The sequence below is a fragment of the Phaenicophaeus curvirostris genome, chromosome 6, assembly GCF_032191515.1.
Source record: "Phaenicophaeus curvirostris isolate KB17595 chromosome 6, BPBGC_Pcur_1.0, whole genome shotgun sequence".
NCBI classification, from domain to species: domain Eukaryota; kingdom Metazoa; phylum Chordata; class Aves; order Cuculiformes; family Cuculidae; genus Phaenicophaeus; species Phaenicophaeus curvirostris.
In genome coordinates this window covers 40373868-40395244 of record NC_091397.1, presented here as the reverse complement: position 1 = coordinate 40395244, position 21377 = coordinate 40373868, and the positions used below count along the sequence as shown (strand labels likewise).

Below are 21377 nucleotides of genomic sequence, written 5' to 3'. Positions count from 1 at the left end.
CATACTCTCTCACAAGCACACTTTAAAAAGAATTAGTTACAATTTTGAAATCAAGAAATATCACGACAAAAACACTAGTCAGAGAAGTAAGAAGCTGTAAGGTTTGACCAGAACTCATTCTTGGGCCTGTAAAGATCAGAAAGCATGCTAGTGTCTTCACAAAATGAAGGTCATAAACGAGAAACAAATATGAAAAGCAGAAGTAGTACACCAGTGCTGCAAAGTCTGGTGATTTGGGGATGGGACAACAGAAAGGGTATGATTACTTGTTAAGTTTTCCTTCAAACAAATACAGTCAAAACACGCAGTAACCATGAGTGTTCAGAAACGACTATTTACAAGAAGTTCATACCTGGTTTTCCAGCTGAGATGTCAAAATAAAGAATTTGCATGTCAGATGAATCCAACAGTATGATCTCTTAAAAAAACAGGCCACTCAAAAATGCTTTGAATTGGCCAGCAGAAAACATCAATCGTTAGCGACACCTCAAGAGCACTGGCTCAGATCATAAAAAAATTTGTTACTGTACCTGAATGGGACCTGTAGTTCTGGTACAACTGATATATCCTTTTTGGTTTTCTAACACGCTGCTTCTTGTTCACGGAGCTCTTGCTTGCATAATGGAACAGTGACCTCAGATCACTAAAACGAAAAGCAACTCCTTTCATTATGCTCTGGGCAGTGTCACCAGTTAGAAACATGGCATTAGGGTCATTGATGCATTTCATTAGCAGCGCTAGCTCAGCTTGGGTGAAATCCTGTATCTCATCACCATAAAACTCATGGATGGACCACGGCAGCTCACTAAGCTTTGACAGTCTTTGAGATAAATTATACAGAAAATCTTCTTCATCAAAGTAACCCCTCTGTGATCGTATCTGCTCATAAAGACAGAAGAGCTGATAGATTTCACTCCTGTCTTCTGTGAAGTTTGGTGATCTCTTTCGGCCTAGCTTTTTGTACTGGTCCTCAGTAAGTTTACCTTCAAAGCAACTTAGGGCCTCAAAAGACCCTTTCAGAAATGATTTTATTTCTTTCCAGACCAGTGCTGGATTGTACAAGCTTTTACCTTTAATAATTTTTGGCCATATTTCATTTGCAAATACATTGTAAGTCACGAAAGTCCGAGGATCACTTTCCTTTGAATATGAATCTGCACCTCCTTCATCACCACCATGTTCTGCTTCAACATTATCTTCTTCATCCTCATCTTGCCAATTTGGTACAACCAAGTTTTCCTGAGGACTCCAACCAACAATGCTTCTTTTAAGGCTTCCATCTTCATCTCTAGGAAAAAATGGGTCAGGCATGGACGCATCCAGTAACAGCAATAACTGCTTGGATGTGACGAAGAGTGGAAAATTTTCATCTTTAATGTCCTGTAGCTTATGAACATTTGGCTCCAGAGGCTTGAAGTGACTGGTTGTCTTGGAAGACTTGCTAAGTTCAATGAAATTCTTCTGAACTTCTTGGCACAAGACAGGATTTTTTGTCACGAAGATTTGGTGCAGGTGCTCCAGCCTGTTTGACGATTCTGCACTACGCATTTGCTCTTCTTCATGGTCATCACATGAATTCATTTCTACACCACCTGTGTCTGCAGGAACCTTTTCATCCTTGCTATCCTGGCTTTGCTCATCACTCACCTGCTCCTCACCTGAATCATCACCATCCTGGTTTAGCTCTTCCTTCTCTGGCCTAGCTTTTTCAATCTCATTGCACTGTCTTTGCTGCCATGTTTGCCTCTCCAGCAAAGGACCATTTGCCAGGGTGGATTTTTCCCAATATGAATAGAATTTCTTCCAAAGCCTATACAAGCAGCAAGTTGTCTTCCCAGTACCACTTCGTCCAATTAAAATGATTGGTTCCATGGGCTTTGGATTAAGATCAATTACCGCATACTCCAACTCCCCAACTCGGAAAGGGTATTCAACAGATGAATGTACATCATTTATAATGTTAAGTGCCATGTTAGTACTGAAGCTGTGGAATTTCAATATATTGTATTCCAATTCTGCTGCACTGGCTGGAGGGAAATACTCTAGTATGGTAGTTCCCTTTAATTTTTCTGCCTCAGAGTCTTCAACATAACAACGCGGAACACGCTTCTGTGTTGTCACATTGTGGTTCTGATGTCCTTCATTTATGCCCTTGAGCTTTTTCCTCAAGATGCAGGATAAGCCACGATTGTAGGAAATGCATATATTTTCTAAGACACGGTTCAGCTTGCAGTGGTCAAGGACAATGGCCCAAATTCTGATTATTTCTGTGTAAACTCTACCTGATTTTTCTGGAAGACTTCTTGCCTGTTCTGTCTCCATAATCTTTTCTGGACTCTCACTGCAGCGAGGAGAAAAGTCAATTGCAAGTTCCCATAGCATTCTTGCACCTTTGCCCAACTTGGCTTCATACAGCTGGATATCAGCTTTCAAGTGTTTCAGTGGCTTCTGAAGGCCCTTAGTCCATTCACCATTGCCAAGCCGCTTAATTGTCATTATCGTTCTAGTTTTCAGATAATGAGGGACAGCTTTGCTGCCCAATGTCTTCAGCATTTCAGGAGTGCACTCTATTTCCCAGGTCATGTTATCAAACTCCTGCACATATGCCTCAATATCTAGAATCTTCTCCTTCTCTCCCTCTGGTTCTTCCTTCTCTCCATTAGGTAGGGCCATATTAAATTCCCCTTCTCCCTTCTTTTTCTCCCAATCATTCTCTTTTCTTTCAGGACAAGCTATGTTTCCACAAGGTTGAGAAGACTCATTTCTTCTCTCTCCCAAATTAGTCTGGTCTGACGATGGCTTTTGTATCACAGGATGATCCTTTCTCAGGGTGTCACTCAGTTTCAGTTGCTGAATTAAAGCTGTGATTGCCTGCACTAGACTTTCCTGCAGTGTTAAGGGGCTATTTATTTTTTCTGTTTCCTGCTGCACCAACTGATCCTTTTTTGTCTTTACAGAACACGTTTTTTTAAAATCATTATGCACTGCGTTGCCAGATGGTGTCTTTAACGAGGACTCATATGAAGAATGACCTGTGCTCTTTGGCTGTGAAATCTCAGAGGCTGGAATGGGCTTAGATGTTTTAACTGACTGCCCTGTTATATCCTGTCGGTACTTCTTTTTCTCCAGTGCAGCATTATTCCAGGCAAGTAGCAGCGGGTCATTTTTTTTAATTCTATGCCTCACATCTCTTCCTAATTTGTTTTTTATATTAAAGTTAATATCAAATTTTGCCAATGACTCCATTATTCTCTTAGCCTGTTTTGAAAATCCTCTCTGAAAAACAACATGCATCACTGTATTTCCATTCCCATCTTGTATGTTTGGATTAAGATATGGAAAGTCAGAAGGTCGTGAAGCAAAGAGATCAAGTAGATAGTTCAGGATGTTTAAACCAGTGCCATCTGAAAGCAAGAGAACAAACGAAAAAATGACTTGCTTTACATAGCTGCTTTTGTAGGCCAACAAGTTTTAATACTTTTCTTCCACAGCTGTTAAAGGACAATCAATTTCCTTCCAAAGACAAAAAAAAAATCTACCTTTCATGTTTGTAAAACATGCTTATTTGAAATGGCTCAAATGAGCTTTTCTAATATTCAGGGAAAACAATACAATAGCGGCAAAGCTTTAGAACAACCTAATGCTGTGATTCTGCTTGTGACATCAGTCAATTTCATTTCTTTTTTAACCTCTAGGTGCAGATTCATTCATCTTCCAGCATCAACCCTGACTGCTCCCAAAGGTGGGGTGGTGATTCTAGCCATCTGGACAAGCAGCAGCTCTGGGGTCATTTGGTTCACTTTAATATGACACCCAGAAGTGTCATATTATTTAGTAAACTTTGGTTTACTAAAATAACTTGTGGCAAATCCCAATTATTTCCTGATATCTGAGGTCCCTAGATCAATTTCCTACAAAATAAGATTGGTTCAATACCTCCCTGCGGAAAAAAAACAAGACAAAAGAAAACCCAAAAAAAATATTCTACAGCTTTCTGGATTTAAACCAGATAATATACATGAAGTATTTCTTTCCTAACTGTAAAACACACCAAAATCATTGTAAAGAAATTCCATCTCAAAAACTTTACACAGTTAGAAAAACTTAAGAGAAAATATTGTCATTAGACTTCTTAATCTTTTGATTTAAAACTTACAACTGGCAGTATCTATCCTTTTAATACCTCTAAAGCTACTAAATGAAATGTTTAAGCTTTAAAAATGGATAAATTCATTATTTTTTAATTATTTCAATCCTTCAACTCAAAAACGCACTTTTTCTTAATCAAGCCTGACTTTGGGGCTTATTTTTATAGTTTATCCTAATTTCTTACATTTTTATGTAAGCCCTACAGTCCTCTCTCTCACTCCTCCTCTGAACAAAACTTTGATTTAGAACTGAACAAACATTGGGAAATAGATTTCAGATGTCACTGTAGGCTCTCCTTCAAAGTCTGCTGTCATTGTTCTGCCTTTACATCTCTTTCTTCCTAGATCCTTCCCATTTACTTAATTCCTGCTAGTACACGTTTTACAGGGTTTCAAATACAAGCCTTCCTTTCTAAATTAGCTTAATTAAATATGTTCACAAAAAAGTAAATGATGGAGACACTACAGCTGCTTGATTCCCCCGTGTCAACTGAGTCGTCATTAACTCTCCTCATTGCCCAAGCCACTGCAAGAACAAAGCAAAACACATCAGCTTAGACTGGTGTGGATCCTCTGGCTTGCAAACTTTAGGGGATGAGACACAGTGAAACATCCTGATTTGCTGCTATGACACCAGAAAACAGCAGCAGAAGGGGCAGTAGGCTGGACAAGTAAGAAATATGGATGTTTTCAAAACTGTCTGCGAAAAAGAATGGTGCATATCTGCCAGAGCCCTTTATGTTCCCAAGTTCCAGACACACGAGAGCCTTACCTTTATTACTTAAACAGATGGAAACTGCAGCATGTAAAGGAGTATCTCCTTGTGCAATAGAGACCTTTCGAGGATCTGCACCTTTGGTCAGGAGCAAATATACCAGTTCAAAATAATTCTTCTTGAGGCATATTTGCAGTGGTATTTCAGGGCTGGTTCCAATCCCATCTGGCAGAGCTGGTGTGAATGACATGAACAGATCAGGTGTTAAACTTGATACACTAGATCTGCAAACTACAGAAAGTTCTAAACTCATGAAGGTACATGGTGATTGCTGAGCAGACAACATTTTTTTTGGCCAGCTTTTGAAATGTATCTGTTAAAGAGTTATTCACTAAGAAAACCTTCAGAATCTCCTCTGATCTCCCATTAAGCTGAGCAACTAGTCGTCCTGTTTTGATAGGAAGACAGAAAGGCTGGAATATATCTTCTGCAAGGAAGTCAGTCACTGACTGAAACAAGAAGGTGCATCCTTGCACCTCTGGCACTCACAAGCTGCAGCAGGATTGTGCTTCCAAAATTTATAGCTAAGTTACAAGATGAAACGAAAAATGTCAGAGTAAACACAGGAATAGTCCTCATGCAAAACAAAGTGATGATGTCCACACTAGCTAAAAAAACCCAGACATCTGATCAAGCCTTTGCAATCACTGAAGCAGTCAACTACTTGTAACATAACAACAGACTGAATCCAAAGTCTGTGGCTTACAGTTTCTACCAATCAGTTTGATACTGCAGCTGAAGACACAGAAATTAAAACCCAAAGAAACTACAAGCAACGCAGCAACAATAATCTTTGGCCTTTTACCTTTTACTAACCCTGACAGCCAAATTTTATTTGAAAAACATCTTCCATGTTCCAAGTGAAGATGCTTCACTGCATCTTCCTGCAATACATTTTTATGATGTGCTTCATTTTCAGATTTGTAGAACTGGACAAACTGTTCAAGAACATCCAGGAGAGAACCTGTATCAGCTATGGTTCTGCTTTCATTCTCCTCTGCAAAGCCTTACTAGCTGCCCAACAGTGGATGCAGTCCACTGACTGCACTCCAGCATGCTGCTGCACTTACATAGAGCCAGAAAAACATACACTGGTATTTCTGAAACTTTGTTGCTCCAAACATACCAAATAAAATACTGGATCTATTATAACACATTAATATAGCTAAGTTTTTTCACCTCCTCGTTCAATCAAGCATCTTATGAGGTGCACTTGCTTATCCGATCTGTCACACTGTTGGATAATGTTGCCAATGTCAACATCTGAAAGACTGCAGTTTTTGAAGAGTCCTCCACGCGATGGCTCTTCCCCACTGGCCTTCCCTGTAAGCAGCAGCAAAACTTTATGCCACATTTGCTTCTCCAGCAACTGTTTTATGAAGCTGTTAGCACAGGCATGAGAGATGTCGCAAACTATTCCTTCAGGGATTTCTGCAAGACAGTGGAGACAACATAACTCACTCAAACCATATAATAAAATCAATCTCACTGTGAAAAAATTTTAAAATAATGAACTCATTCAATTCAAAGTACAGAACAGCAAAATGCAACACTTGTATCTTTTGATTCCTCACACTGAAATTTTGTGTATATTCCAGTGGTTCCGTGTGCAAAACACAGTAGTAAAAGTAAGTAAAAGCACATTGTTCCAGTAATATCAGTTACAGAAGCAGGAAAGGAAGGGTGGGAAAGCAAAAACTGTATGTTAGCATCAAATATATTCTTCACAGCTATTAAGTTTTGTGAAAGGGATAAATGGGAACTCACTGTACCTCTCACATAAGACAGTAGTTTCAGAAATCGCTTCACTGCATCTTCCTGCAATACATTTTTATGATGTGCTTCATTTTCAGATTTGTAGAACTGGACAAACTGTTCAAGAACATCCAGGAGAGAACCTGTATCAGCTATGGTTCTGCTTTCATTCTCCTCTGCAAAACATTACAGAAATTGAAAAGCCAGTTCCTTGCTAACATGTTTTCAGGGCAAGACTGTAATACACACATTGCATCTCAAAGCTCTGAGAAACGTGTAGTGGCCACTTAAAATGAGATGGCTGAAATTTACTGCCAAAGTCAGTCCTGTGATGGACTGCATGTCCCAAAGGATACTTGATACTCATTGAATACACTCTTTACCATAATACACTGAGCTGAAAATTGTTATAGTTCACAAGTTGATACTTGATACTCAGCGAATACACTCTTTACCATAATACACTGAGCTGAAAATTGTTATAGTTCACAAGTTGATCTGCATGCAGGCTGGACACTATTGCCTTGCAGTCATATCACTGTTCAGAATTCTTAGAATAGATGACTAAAACCAGTAGTGTTTTTAGCACAGATTTTAATCAGGTATACTGAGCCTGTCTGATTCCTATGGGGCATTTAAGAAACACAGTCACAAAAAAATCTGTTCACTTAAAGGAAAAAATCAGAACAAAACAAAACCCCATAACACCAAAATCACACCCACAAGATTAAGAGATATTTAGGTAATGGGCAATGGCAGGTTTTCAATTATGTCCTAATAAATGCCCTTAAATGACAACTGAAAGACTTGGCCTAATTTTCCTAAAGCCTTTTTTCAAGATGAAATGAAACAGTAGTTTTATGCTTTAGGACAAAGGGACAGATAAGGCTGGTCAGGTAGTAACCAGGATTGACCTTAGACTGGTTATTTATCTGCAAAGTAGGGGCTCACTCTCCAGCCTCTCCTTTTGCACTAAGACTAGAAAACTCCTGGGGGCTGTGGTTTGGAAAAAAAAAAAACCAAAAACAAACCCACAGAAGACAGACTGAGACATCTGGAAAACCAACCAAAGCAATTACCACCATAGGGTGACTGGTGTTCATCTCCTAACTGAGAACCACTGGGTTAAGACCTTCTCCAGAATAGGGCAGGAAATCCATACACTAAAGGAAGATGAACTATGGGAACCTGCTTGCCAGAAGTGCAATGAAACCTAGTGCTTTCCAGCGAACTTTTATGCAATACAGACACGAAAACAGGCATGTAGCTTTCCTTTTGCCGAGTTTGATTTGCCTGTGCAGTCTTATGGCTTGGATCAGAAAGAGCGTGGCCAGCAGGTCCAGGGAGGTTCTTCTCTCTCTGTACTCGGCACTGGTGAGACCGCTCCTTGAATCCTGTGTTCAGTTCTGGGCCCCTCACCACAAGAAGGATGTTGAGGCTCTAGAGCGAGTCCAGAGAAGAGCAACAAAGCTGGTGAGGGGGCTGGAGAACAAGTCTTATGAGGAGCAACTGAGAGAGCTGGGGTTGTTTAGCCTGGAGAAGAGGAGGCTGAGGGGAGACCTCATTGCTCTCTATAACTACCTGAAAGGAGGTTGTGGAGAGGAGGGAGCTGGCCTCTTCTCCCAAGTGACAGGGGACAGGACAAGAGGGAATGGCCTCAAGCTCCGCCAGGGGAGATTTAGGCTGGACATTAGGAAAAAATTCTTCACAGAAAGGGTCATTGGGCACTGGAACAGGCTACCCAGGGAGGTGCTTGATTCACCTTCCCTGGAGGTGTTTAAGGTACGGGTGGACAAGGTGCTAAGGGGCATGGTTTAGTGTTTGATAGGAATGGTTGGACTCGATGATCCGGTGGGTCTCTTCCAACCTGGTTATTCTATGATTCTATGATCTGTGCTTTGATCTGCATGACACAAGCAAGTTCTAGTTTGAAAAGATTATGCTTTGGGATAATACAGTAATAATGTTAATACAGGCGTTACCTTAAAGTTCTGTTTGGTAAGCACCTAGGAAAACAAACAAATCAGGCACTAAGTCATCTCAGAAAGACTACTGAAGAAGTGGTTTCAAGATGAACAATGTCCACAGCCGAGACTTATTTTTAAACAGCAGTCTAAAACATGGTGTGAAAAGATCAGCTGCTGGATCTATCTCCTGAGTTTCAGAACCTCAGATTCCTGCAGAAACATCTTGCCTAAATGGCCAGTCCATCACTTCTCATGTGGAGACTCACAACAGCTTCTCTGAATGGCCTCCTATGACTGGATCCTCAGCTCAAAATTTCTGTTGCCCACTACAGTCTCTTTCATAGCTGCAATGTAAGTAGAAACCAAGCTCTAGTACCATGCTGCCACTAAGGTCCGTACTTAAGAGACCTTCCAGTCCAGAGGGCAGACAGTGCCTCATTTCCTGCCCCAGCTAGCATCTCCACAGTATGGTTGGGTACAGGCTCGCTCCATTTGTTAGGGCAGACAAAAAACTACATAAGGGTTAGTCATGCTGCAGTGGTATTGTACAATTTGTATGTTTTCTCATTCTCAGTTATTGGTGTGGAAGAGGAAATCCCCATTATATGGGCAATCACACTTGATACATCAATTACCCGAATGGAAAATTACAAAAAAACAGACAATTCAGAATGCTTTTAAGAACTGATAGGCTATTATAAAAAAGCAGACTGGAAATCAGTTTATCACCTCAGTTCATTAAATTCTGTATTAGCACTCGGACAATTAAGATTCATGTCTTTCTGTATGACAATCGGTCCTTTGCAAACTGCCTAGAAATATCATTAATGATTCTGAAGATGCCCTTTGAAGTTTCCCTATACTTCAAGAGTGTAACTAAATTTTAGCTCCCTTGTTTTGGTTAGGAGAGGCTCTCACAGTTTTACTCTGATAGTCTGCTCTGCTACTCTTTTCCCTTAACACGTACAGAGGTTAAAATTTTCAAAGTAATACAAAGGTTTTAGCTGCATATCACTAACATAGATCAAAGGTGGCTAAAACTTTGTGAACAAAGAGCTCTTACTAAAATGTTATTTTGTTTTTAAAAATGTCAGGAACTTTTCACTCACATTGTCATTTCAGTGTTTCTCTTTCTTTTGCTAATATTGTTTGATACTAAAAGAATTTTAAACATGCCACCAATACTTGAACAAATTGTTTCATTTTCCAAAAACACAAGTGCAAGTAAAAGGTTAAAACAAAAAAGAATCAATAAAACAGTTTCTATGGCTGGGGGAGCCTCATGTTAAGGCTGAGGGGGGGAAAAAAAACCCAGTGTCTTATAGTAACTTAGAACAAATTGTAGTTACTTATTGCATGATATACTAAGAACACCAGTTGGACAGCATTCACACACAGGCAAGGACAAAACTTTCATAGCACATCCAGCAAGTCGAGAGAGGTGATTCTGCCCCTCTACTCCACTCTCATGAGACCACACCTGGAGTACTGTGTCCAGTTCTGGAATCCCAAACATAAGGGTATGGAACTGTTGAAATGGGTCCAGAAGCACCTCTGCTATCAGGACAGGCTGAGAGAGTTGGAGTTGTTCAGGCTGGAGAAGGCTCTGAGGAGACCCCATAGCAGCCTTCAAGTACCTGAAGGGGGCCTACAAGAAAGCTGGGGAGGGACTTTTTACAAGAGCATCTAGTGATAGGATGAGGGGGAATGGCTTTAAATTGGAGCAGGAAGATTCGGATTAGACATTAGGAAGAAATTCTTCACTATAAGGTTAGTGAGGCACTAGAACAGGTTGCCAAGGGAAGCCGTGGCTGCCCCCTCACTGGAAATGGTCAAGGCCAGGTTGGATGGGGCCTTGGGCAGCCTGATCTAGTGGGAGGTGTCCCTGCCCATGGCAGGGGGTTGGAACTGTATAATCTTTAAGGTCCCTCCCAACCCAACCCATTCTATGATTCTATTACTAATAGGAGATCAAAGTCACAACTCATAGGAAAAGTTACATAAAACCCACCTGCTAGCACCAATTACAAATAAAACAATTTTGCATCTAAAGAATAACTTTAAAACAGAAAAAGCACACAGTCCACATAGTACCTGTTCCTTTCTCAGATGAAGCATGTTTCTCAATGTGATTGCTGACTGCTTTCACAGCATCGAAGTTTTTGTTCTTTTTCAAGATATCTATGATGTATCTTGATCGTGCATCTGGAACAGTTGGATCAACCCCAAAATTCAGAAGCATGATCACGTCTTCTGTTTGGCCTAAAGCATTACATGAATAAATATTAGAGGAAGAATGATTCCCACTGTTCAGGGGTTTGTTCAGATTTCCCTTGTAATTTCCTGACACAATTCCTAGCATAACTTTAACATAAAAAAAAAAAATCTAATTTTTTCCAGTGTCATAAGAATGAGGTATTGTTAGGTATTTTTCCCCAAGAGAAACCTCTTAAAAATTAAAACTCTATCTTCATTCTTTTTACTAATTGGGAAGTAGGAGAAAAGAAACACAAAGTAATTGGGTGCCTCATGAGCATCTCACTGGCGAGAGGCAGTATGTGGAATTCACCGCCTCTCTTATGACCCAAGCCTGTTCTCCAGACTCTAGCCAAATTGCTCTGTACACAAAGAAAAAACAAAACAAGGGACTTTGCTACTGTTTGGAGGGTGACTCAATACATCAGAATATTTCACATATTCAGGCACGTATATACACGGCCAGACACTAAGTTCTTTCCTATGCTACATAAAACAATTTTCTCAGTAACAAGCCTTATAACAAAGACGTCTAATTTGACCGACAGTAGGTACCATTGTTTTCAACAGAAAATACTATCCTCACGAGTATTACAGATCACACATAAACACAATAAATACAGCAGTGATTTAAAACACTGACACAATATCTAACTTTCTGGAAGATGACATGCTCGCTTAGTATGTCACAGTGCACTACTAGGGGAAACTTTACAGCCCTGTAAGCAGGTGCCTGTACTCCTCTTGCTTTTAAGAGAAATGTTTGCTATAAGCCATGCCCTCAGAACAGCTGAGAGAGCGCAGGAGCACTAAATCACCAAGTCACACAGAAGAGTCTGAACAATGGTGAGCAAATAAGCGTTAGACCACCACACTTCCCCTAGGCACACCATCACCACACATGCCAAAGGCAAAGCTTAGATGAGGAAAAAATCAAGCAGGCTAACACAAATGTCTTGCTTTGCTTGTCTAAGCTTTACCATTCAAGCTATTTTAGGGATTAATTTTTTTTGTTAACAGATAGGTGCAAGTGTTTATGTATATATCTACATTTATAAAAACACTATATAACATATATACACCATGTAAATATAAATAAACTTTGTTAAAGTTTATATATTTATATATTACATATATATAACTATATATAGATATATATTCTGTGGATTCTATACGTAATACATAAACATAAGTAAGTGTAAGAAATATACCTGAAATATATATTATATAAAAGACACATATACTATATAATTATACAGAAATCAACTTAAATTAGATAGATAGATAGACAGACAGACATACATGATCCCCTCTGGAAATGTGAATGTCATTTGGCAACAGATGCAACCGTTGAAAAAGATGCGATATGCATTTCCAGAAAATGAAATTGTTTAGATATAGGTTGTGCGCATTTCATTCGTACTGTTAACAAGAACCACCAGATCGTCATTGCATTTAATGACCTAAGAGGCTGGCACTACCTTGGCATTGATGCTTATTTCCTGTTGCCACCTAGCGAAGAGAGTAAGAAATACAAGAAAAAAAGCCAGGCTACATGAACACAAAGGAAATCCCACAGGAAACATATAGGAAAGCTTTTCATTTTCCTTCTCTGACAAACTACTTAGGTTTGAAATCTTCACCGATTTAGAAGAACGGGATTGGTCTCCAGGTGGTCTAATATTGTAGGAGCACATCTGTTAAGGAATCATTAGGTTGCAAACTGTGAGCTTTTCACCTGATGAACCCAATGAATGATGTAAAGACTCCAGCCCCTAAAGCGCCATGGGACCAACTGTCACATGGACAGTGTGCGAAGAGTGCATGGGGGGCTGAGAACTTAAAGACTGCACGGACATAATTGCCCAAGGATTTTACTGTTCCAAGTCTCTTTTCACAGGCATCCAGCTTGAGCTGTAACCTGATACTGTACTACCACTAAATTAGCCCAAAGTAATTTGCATCAGAGATTCTACCTGCCTTGAGAAACCTAGGATCAAGTCAACAAGTGAAACCTGAGATGGGGGGCAGTGGTGAGACAAGCAAGCCACAAAGGGCAGCCGCCAGTTCACTGGAGCTGCCCGCTGCATATGGACCATGGTCCTAGCAGCAGAAGTCTCGTGGGGAGTAAGTGCAACTCTGTGTAGTGTGTACACTCTGGTGAGATTTTTCTTGTAACACATCACATTTTAAAAAGTCACTTCTATGAGCCTAAAAACTGCATCATACTCATAGAAAAATCCTATCCAGTCAAACCAAAGAGCACAGAAAATGGTCACAAATGAGGTAGACAATTTTAAAAGGGAACTGTTGAAATGTTTAAGTATTAGTTATCATTACAAACTACATTCAGATAACAGGACTTTCTCATTTTCTTCCTTAGCATGAAATAGTAAACACTGGGGTCTGAAATTTTCTTCCATTATTCATTTTTCCATATGAAAATAAAACACCACACACAAAGCAAAGAATTGTATTTACTCCGTTTCTGAGAATATTCACTGGAAGATGCCACAATATGCAGGAGAGTGCATCCATCTCTGTCTTGCTGGTTGATTCTGTCCTTCAGGTCTGGCCTCTGAGTCAGTAACCACCTGAAGAGATGGTTCTTTCCTGAAAGAATCAAACCCCATACTTGTTATAAACGGTAAACACAGATACAGTAGAAACAGATTGTGGGTTTTTTCTCCTATGGAGTGGCAAGGTTCATCTGTATAAAATATTTTTTTGAGTACAGGAAGCAGGAAAGTGGAGACAACAGTAAACAAACCATGGTAAGAGCCAGATGCATTGTGGGAGATATGATGCGATGTTCTATCTGACTCACAGCATGTGCAACTCTGAGGTTGACTCACGACTCTTTAGCATGTATAGAAACTGTTGCTCCATACTGAGGTCATAGTAAGAAATAATTTATTTTCAACAAAGCCAATATATTCGTGTTCTGAAAGACCCACATCAATCACATTTCTGCTTCAAACCAGAGAAGAGAACAACCGTATAAGGTTTGTGGCACTATCAGGCAGAGGTTATCAGAGAGTGTTTACAACATTTTAAAGCCAATGCTTTATTGGCATATGCAAGGTTATACCTAGATGACCTGGTCTCACTAGATTTTTTTTAAAAAAGTAAAAAGCTCTAGATGTCAGTTCTTTGATGAAAATGACTATTGTTTATTTTGGCTGCGAATGTCACTCACGTGCTTTGATACACAGCTTGATAACACAATGAAGCAGATAGGTTCCAATGGTCTCAGCTTTTGCCCCAATGGAAATTAGCCATTTGACTAACTCCACTACTTCTTCCATCTTCTCACCATGCCCATACAACTCAGAAGTCTGATAATGAAGAGAATTGCAACACGTTATTTTACATACACAAAAGGCATTTCTTTTTCAATCTCATTTACACATTTTTGGGGTTTTTAATGACAAGAACCAGCGGAACAATAACAAGCAAGCAATACCTGCTGTAAAATAAAACATTATCTAAGCAACAAATCCAGTCTGTAGAAACTCAAAACAAGTACTTTTCTCCTACGAGACGTTCATGAATCTTAAAAGAATCTTGTCCTGCTCTAAAGCACACTGAAACTGAAGCCTATTTTATAATACATATCTCTTTATTTCTTCTCTGTAATTGACTGCAACTTTCTGCCTTCCATTTGTCTACTAAATGTTACCGTCTCTCAGAGCATCTATTGCTTTAACCGGATACAGTGCCTTTTAAGCTTGGATGAATTAGATTCTGCAGATAGCTACCTCAAAGCAAGAAAACACTGGAGAAATCACTTGAAATTTGGAAAAGGAAGTCGGAGACTGGAAGGAGGTGGTTTAGGAAACTCAAATAACCAGTCCTTTTAAGGCTCAGAACCCTTTAGACAGAGCACAGCAAAGCTGTATATGCATCCAGCTCAGGAAGCAACCAGCTGGTGAGCAAACTGACAAGGGAAGGTGCCCTTCTGGACCTTTGTGAACAGAGAAGCCTTGTGGGGGATGTGGTGGTAGGAGGACACTTGGGACAAAGTGATCACGAGATGATAGGGTTTTCAGTTCTAGGTGAAGTGAAGAGGGTGGTTAGCAGGACAGTCGCATTAAACTTCCAGAGGGCAGACTTTGAACTCTTCTGAAGGCTGGTTGATAAAGTCCCATGGGAAACAGTCCTTAAGGGCAAGGGAGCCCATGAGGGCTGGGAGGTCTTCAAAAAGGAAATCGTAGCAGCTCAGGAGAAAGCCATCCCCATGTTCCAGAAAAAGAGCTGGCAGGGGAAAAAAACAGCTTGGTTGAGCAGGGAGATCCTGAGTGATATCAAGAAGAGAAATGTTTATGAGCGTTGGAAGAAGGGACAGGCGTCTTAGGTGGACTACAGGAGGGAAGTGAGATCGTGCAGGGAAAAAGTCAGGAGGGCTAAGTTCCAACTAGAAATCAGATTGGCTAAGTCTGTGAAAGATAATAAAAAATCTTTCTATAAATATATTAACAATAAAAGAAGGACTAGGGAGAATATACAGTCCCTATTGGATGCAGAACGAACAACAGTGACAGGGGATGAGGAAAAGGCTGAGGTACTTAATGCCTTCTTTGCCTCAGTCTTTAATTGTAAAGTTGTTCCCTCTGTGTACAAACCCAGGAGTCAGAGGAGCAAAATGAGGCTCCCATGATCTAAGAGGAGACGGTCAGACCCTTGCTTGCCCAGCTAGACACCCACAAGTCCATGGGACCAGATGGGATCCACCCATGGGTATTGAAGGAGCTGGTGGATGTGCTGGCCAAACCCCTTTCCATCATCTTTCAACAGCCCTGGAAGACTGGGGAAGTCCCACTGGACTGGAGGCTGGCTGATGTTGTGCCCATCTACAAGAAGGGTCGCAGGGAGGATCCAGGGAACTACAGGCCTGTCAGTCTGACCTTACTGCCAGGGAAAGTCATGGAGCAGGTGATCTTGAGTGCTATCATGAAGCACATGCAAGAGAACCGGGTGATCAGGCCCAGTCAACATGGGTTCACAAAAGGCAGGTCTTGCCAAACGAACCCGATCACTGGATCAGAGGGAGAATAACCTCCCTGGACCTGCTGGTCACGCCGTTTCTGATACAAGCCAAGATGCCATTGGCCTTCTTGGCCACCTGGGCACACTGCTGGCTCACGTTCAGTTGGCTGTCGACCAACACCCCAGGTCCTTCTCCTCCTGGCAGCTTTCCAGCCAGGCTTCTCCCAGTCTGTAGAACTGCACAGGGTTGTTGTGCCCCAAGTGCAGGACCCGGCATTTGGCCTTGTTAAACCTCATGCCGTAGGTCTCCCCCCAGCAGTCCAGCCTGTTCAGATCCCTTTGCAGAGCCTCCCGACCCTCCAGCAGATCAACACTTCCACCCAGCTTAGTGTCGTCTGCAAACTTGCTAAGGGTGCACTCAATGCCTTCATCCAGGTCATTGATAAAGACACTGAACAGGGCTGGAGCCAGCACTGAGCCCTGGGGAACCCCACTTGTCATTGGCCTCCAGCTGGATTTAACTCCACTTCCCACCACTCTCTGGGCCCGGCCATCCAACCAGTTTTCCACCCAGGAGAGTGTGCGCCTGTCCAGCCCAGAGGCTGACAGTTTCCGAAGCAGAATGCTGTGAGAAACTGTGTCAAAGGTTTTACTAAAGTCCAAGAAGACCACATCCACAGCCTTTCCCTCATCCAAGAGTCTAGTCACTTGGTCATGGAAGGCAATCAGGTTAGTTTGGCAAGACCTGCATTTTGTGAACCCATGTTGACTGGGCCTGGTCACCCGGCTCTCTTGCAAGTGCTTCGTGATAGCACTCAAGATCACCTGCTCCGTGACTTTCCCTGGTACTGAGGTCAGACTGACAGGCCTGTAATTCCCCGGATCCGCCTTGTGCCCCTTCTTATAGATGGGCACGACATCAGCCAGCCTCCAGTCCAGTGGTACCGCCCCAGTAATCCAGGACTGCTGGAAGATGATGGAAAGAGGTTTGGCAAGCACATCCACCAGTTCCCTCCAAACTCTTGGGTGGACTCCATTCGGCCCCATAGACTTGTAGACGTCTAGCCGGGCAAGCAAGTCTCTAACCACCTCCTCTTGGATCGTGGGAACCTTGTTCTGCTCCTCCAACCCCTGGGGTTGTGCACAGAGGGAACAACTTTCCTTACTATTAAAGACTGAAGCAAAGTAGGCATTGAGTACTTCAGCCTTGTCTTCATCCCCTGTCACTGCTGTTCCCTCTGCATCTAGTAGGGACTGGAGATTCTCCCTAGTCCTCCTTTTACTGTTGATATATTTGTAGAAAGATTTTTTATTGTCTTTCACAGACTTGGCCAACCTGATTTCTAGTTGGGCCTTAGCCCTCCTGATTTTGTCCCTGCACTTTCTCGTTTCCTCCCAATAGTCCACCCAGGGTGCCTGCCCCTTCTTCCAAAGCTCATAGACCCTCCTCCTCTTATTGATGTCTCTCAGGACCTCCCTACTCCACCACGCTGGTTTCTTACCCCGCTGGTTACTTTCCCGGAACATGGGGACGGCTTTCTCCTGAGCTGCTAGGAGCTCCTTTTTGAAGAGTGCCCAGCCCTCATGGACTCCCTTGCCCTTAAGGAGTGCCTCCCATGGGACTTTTCCGCCCAGCCTTCTGAACAGTCCAAAGTCTGCTGTCTGAAAGTTGAGCGCGACTGTTCTGCTAACCTCCTTCTTCATCTCACCCTGCACTGAAAACTATCATCTCATGATCGCTTTGCCCTAGGCGTCCTCCAACCCTCACATCCCCCACAAGGCCTTCTCTGTTCACGAACAGTAGGTCCAGGAGGGCGCCGTCCCTTGTCAGTTCACTCACCAGCTTGTGAGGAAGTTGTCTTGCATGCACTCCAGGAACCTCCAGGACTGCTTCCTTTCTGCTGTATTATACTCCCAGCCGATATCTGGGAAATTGAAGTCTCCCACAAGGACTAGAGGTAACAATCTTGAGACTACTCTCAGTTGTTTGTAGAAGAGCTCATCAGCTGCTTCTTCTTGGCCGGGTGGTCTATAGCAGACTCCCATCACAATATCTGCCTGCCCACGGGCTCCTCTGATTTTTACCCACAGGCACTCAGTCCCTTCCTGACCGTAATCCAGCTCAAGGGTATCAAAGCCCTCTCTAACACAGAGGGCTACCCCGCCTCCTCTTCTGCCCTTCCTGAAGAGTTTATACCCCACCATGGGTACACTCCAGTTATATGAGTCATCCCACCACGTCTCCTCAATGGCAACGACATTGTAGTCTCCTTGCCCTACCACAGCTTCCAATTCCTCCTTCTTATTTCCCATGCTGCATGCATTGGTGTAAATGCACTTCAGCTGGGCTGGCGAACCTACAGCCCTCGTAATAGGGTTTCTTCCCAATTGAGTGGTCCTTGGGTTAACTAAGGCCACCGTGCCAGTTTCCCGCTTACCATCCCCAGGTGCACTCGCACCCTCATGCTCAGTGGTGATATATTGGTGGTCCTCGCCAGCACACCACCCCTTTGACACTGAAGTCCCACCTCCAGGCTCACTCCCATCTGGCCTGGCCTCCATCCTCTCCCCCCTCACATCTAGTTTAAAGCTTGATTTGTGAGTTCAACTAGATTTTTAGAGAGGGCTTTAGTCCCCCTAGGAGACAGGTGTGTTCCGTCCCTGGTAAGAAAGCCTGGTGGTGCGTGGGCCTCCCCATGATCGAAGAACCCGAAGCACCTCTTTTCACACCAGTCCCTGAGCCAGTCATTAATCAATTTCTTCTCCCTCACTTCTTGCTCCTCATTCCTTAGTATTGGAATGGAGCTAACTACTACCTGTGCCCCAGAGCCCTTGATCATTCTCCCTAGAGCCCTGAAGTCCCTCTTCACAGCTTTAGGCTTCCTATGCTCCATGTCCTCATTGCCAACTTGAAATACTAAGAGTGGGTAGTAATCTGTGTCCTTGACCAGGGACAGAAGTTTTCTAGTAACATCCTTTACTGATGCTCCCGGCAAGCAGCAGACCTCCCTTTGGAGCGGGTCCGGTCTGCAGATGGGGCCCTCTGTTCCTTTAAGAAGGGAATCCCCCAAGACAATCACCCTCCTCTTCTTTTTTACAGAGGATGTTTTTATGACTGTCTCAGGATGGCGAAGCTTTGGAAATGTTTCCAGGCTGTGGGTGCAGTCCTCTTCATCCTTAGGGATGGGGTGCACCTGCAGCACCTCATATTTGTTCCCCAGGGGCATCTGGGGGTTAGTTGTCTGGGTGGGGGGAGCAGGTTTCCTTCTCCAGACAGGAACCTGCTGCTATTCCCCATCTCTCTCTGTCCCAGCCTTGCAGCTTACCAGTGGGTGGTGCACAGCCTCACTAGCTCAGGCAGCCTGTGAGAGGGCCCTGCTCCACCGATCTATCCCCCTCTCACATTCCCTGATGGTCCTCAGCCTTTCCACTTCTTTCCCTCAGCTCTTCCACCACATGAAGGAGTTCCCCCACCCGCGCACAGCTGCCACAGGTGGAGCCAGTGCCAAAGGCGTGAGCCGCCGTGGGAGGGGGGCACTGTCTGCAGCCCAGGGTCTGGGTAGCTGCCTGTGCCCACTGGGGCTCCATCTGGATGGCAGCTTCCATCATGCTTGGTGCAGCCTTAATCTTTTGACGGGTAGCCACCATTCTCCTCAGTCCCTTCTGGCCATGCTCCAGTATACTTCAGCATAAAACTTAATGAAATTTCTCAATGCATGTATAACCGTACCTTTTAAAAGCAGGTTACATACAACAGAACCATAGTTAATTAACTTATACACATGAAGAAATGGAAGAATAAAACACACAAAAATGCATACTGGGAAGAATTTTTCAATGGCCCGTAAGAAATGCTTTATGTAACCGCTACTGAAACACGTTGGGCATCCAACCATTTAGTGACTGATAGGAATGGTTGGACTCGATGATCCAGTGGGTCTTTTCCAACCTAGTGATTCTGTGATCCACACTACATGGTAACACACATACGCAGTGAAATGCCTTTAGAAAGTTGATACGTTACTACTACAATGGCTGTTTCTGAGTGGCAAGAGCTGGTGAACTCCTAGCAGCTCCTAGCTTGCAGTTAGCCTTCGGCTGCACCCTGGTTCCCAAGGGGCCAGAAGCGATAGTTTCATACTTCTTCTTGCATTCAAAGCACTTTGACAGGGATTTCCAAGCACAAAGACAGGGGTAAGCAGCAGTGAACCTTAGAAGGCCACCTAGCTCACACACCAATGTGGGCATAACCTCTAGGGTTTACCCATGTGCTCAGCACAGCATACACACCAGACAGGCACAGCCAACAAAAGACATGCAAGCACAGCAGCTTCTGACAGCTAGAAGATTTTACTTTATCCTGACAGCAGAAAAAGCTTTGGAGGTTCCTAAATGCCGCAGAACATGAGGAATCTCAAGATAAAGAAAAAAGCCGGTTTCAGAAGAGCATCTGCAGATGATAGCTTCTCAGTGAAAGTCATTAAGAATTGTGACTACTCGGTCTATGACTACATGTTTCCCCCTTGCCAAAATCCTCTCAGTCATTTGGAAAGTGTCAAAGCCTCTAAGAAGAAAGTTTAACAGTTGCTGTCTAGGTATAAAGCAACCTACCAAAAATTCAGATTATTGAGGGACAGGAAAATTCCAACACTGCGCCCAGCTCAAATCCCTGTAATCGGCACCACAAAGCAGTCCAGAGGCAAGGTAGCAAAGTATAAATATACCCTATTCCATGTATATCATTAAGTTCTCCTAGCTGAAAAATACATCTAACTTAAGTTATGTCAGACTCTTTTCAGCATTAAATTGCCAAGTTACAAGCGTGACTCAAATAGCTTGCTGTACTTGAGAGGAAGATGTCTTCTTTTAATCAAACTAAAGAAAATATTAAATCATATTACAGAAATTAAGCAAATTAAGGATTTCTAAATTTTCAAATGAAAATGGACAAGAGATGATTCAACATAATCACGCAAAGTCCGCATATTGTTTTCTATTTTATTTTTCTCTGATCTGTTTTAGCCTTGCACACAAGATAGAAAATCTCTCACTGAAATAAACAGGAAGAAAAACAGACACGGGGAAAAAAATAGCGTACTACTTTACCTCAAAGAGATTCTTCAGTGATAACTGATTAACTCTGAGACTGGGGGGCAACTCTTTCTTCTCAGACAACAACAACAGACAAGACTGCAAACACAAAAATAAAAATTAGTGATCTTACACGCACATTTAGAAACTTTGTTTTTCACTGCCTCATCAGATCTTGTAGGAAAGCAAACAAGAGCTACCAACATTTCAGGTATTTTTTTATGATTGTAATAGATTACTGAACCTCTTTTTTGATTTTTCAACTGAATTAATGTAACACACAGTGGACTGTGGGAGGCTATGACCAATTAAAATTTTCTCAGAAACAAAAAAACATGTAGAAAGGTCACATCCTAAAAGTCTCTTCAATACACCTTGGACACGATCCTTCACTTT

At 42.4% G+C, this 21377-nt stretch overlaps 2 protein-coding genes across 2 annotated transcripts in view; one reads left to right on the top strand and one right to left on the bottom strand.

Moving 5' to 3' along the window:
• The window catches only part of STAC (SH3 and cysteine rich domain), a 598932-nt gene that overhangs the window by 224126 nt on the left and 353429 nt on the right, over positions 1-21377 (top strand). The window lies entirely within an intron of this gene.
• The window catches only part of TRANK1 (tetratricopeptide repeat and ankyrin repeat containing 1), a 46382-nt gene that overhangs the window by 19755 nt on the left and 5250 nt on the right, over positions 1-21377 (bottom strand). Inside the window, exons 5-12 of the mRNA XM_069859858.1 lie at positions 20997-21080; positions 14101-14239; positions 13383-13514; positions 10740-10907; positions 6696-6854; positions 6103-6354; positions 4921-5097; positions 531-3404 (exon numbers count right to left, since the gene is read on the bottom strand). Of these exons, the coding sequence (XP_069715959.1) occupies positions 531-3404; positions 4921-5097; positions 6103-6354; positions 6696-6854; positions 10740-10907; positions 13383-13514; positions 14101-14239; positions 20997-21080 (3985 nt within the window). The remainder of the gene's footprint in view (positions 1-530; positions 3405-4920; positions 5098-6102; positions 6355-6695; positions 6855-10739; positions 10908-13382; positions 13515-14100; positions 14240-20996; positions 21081-21377) is intronic.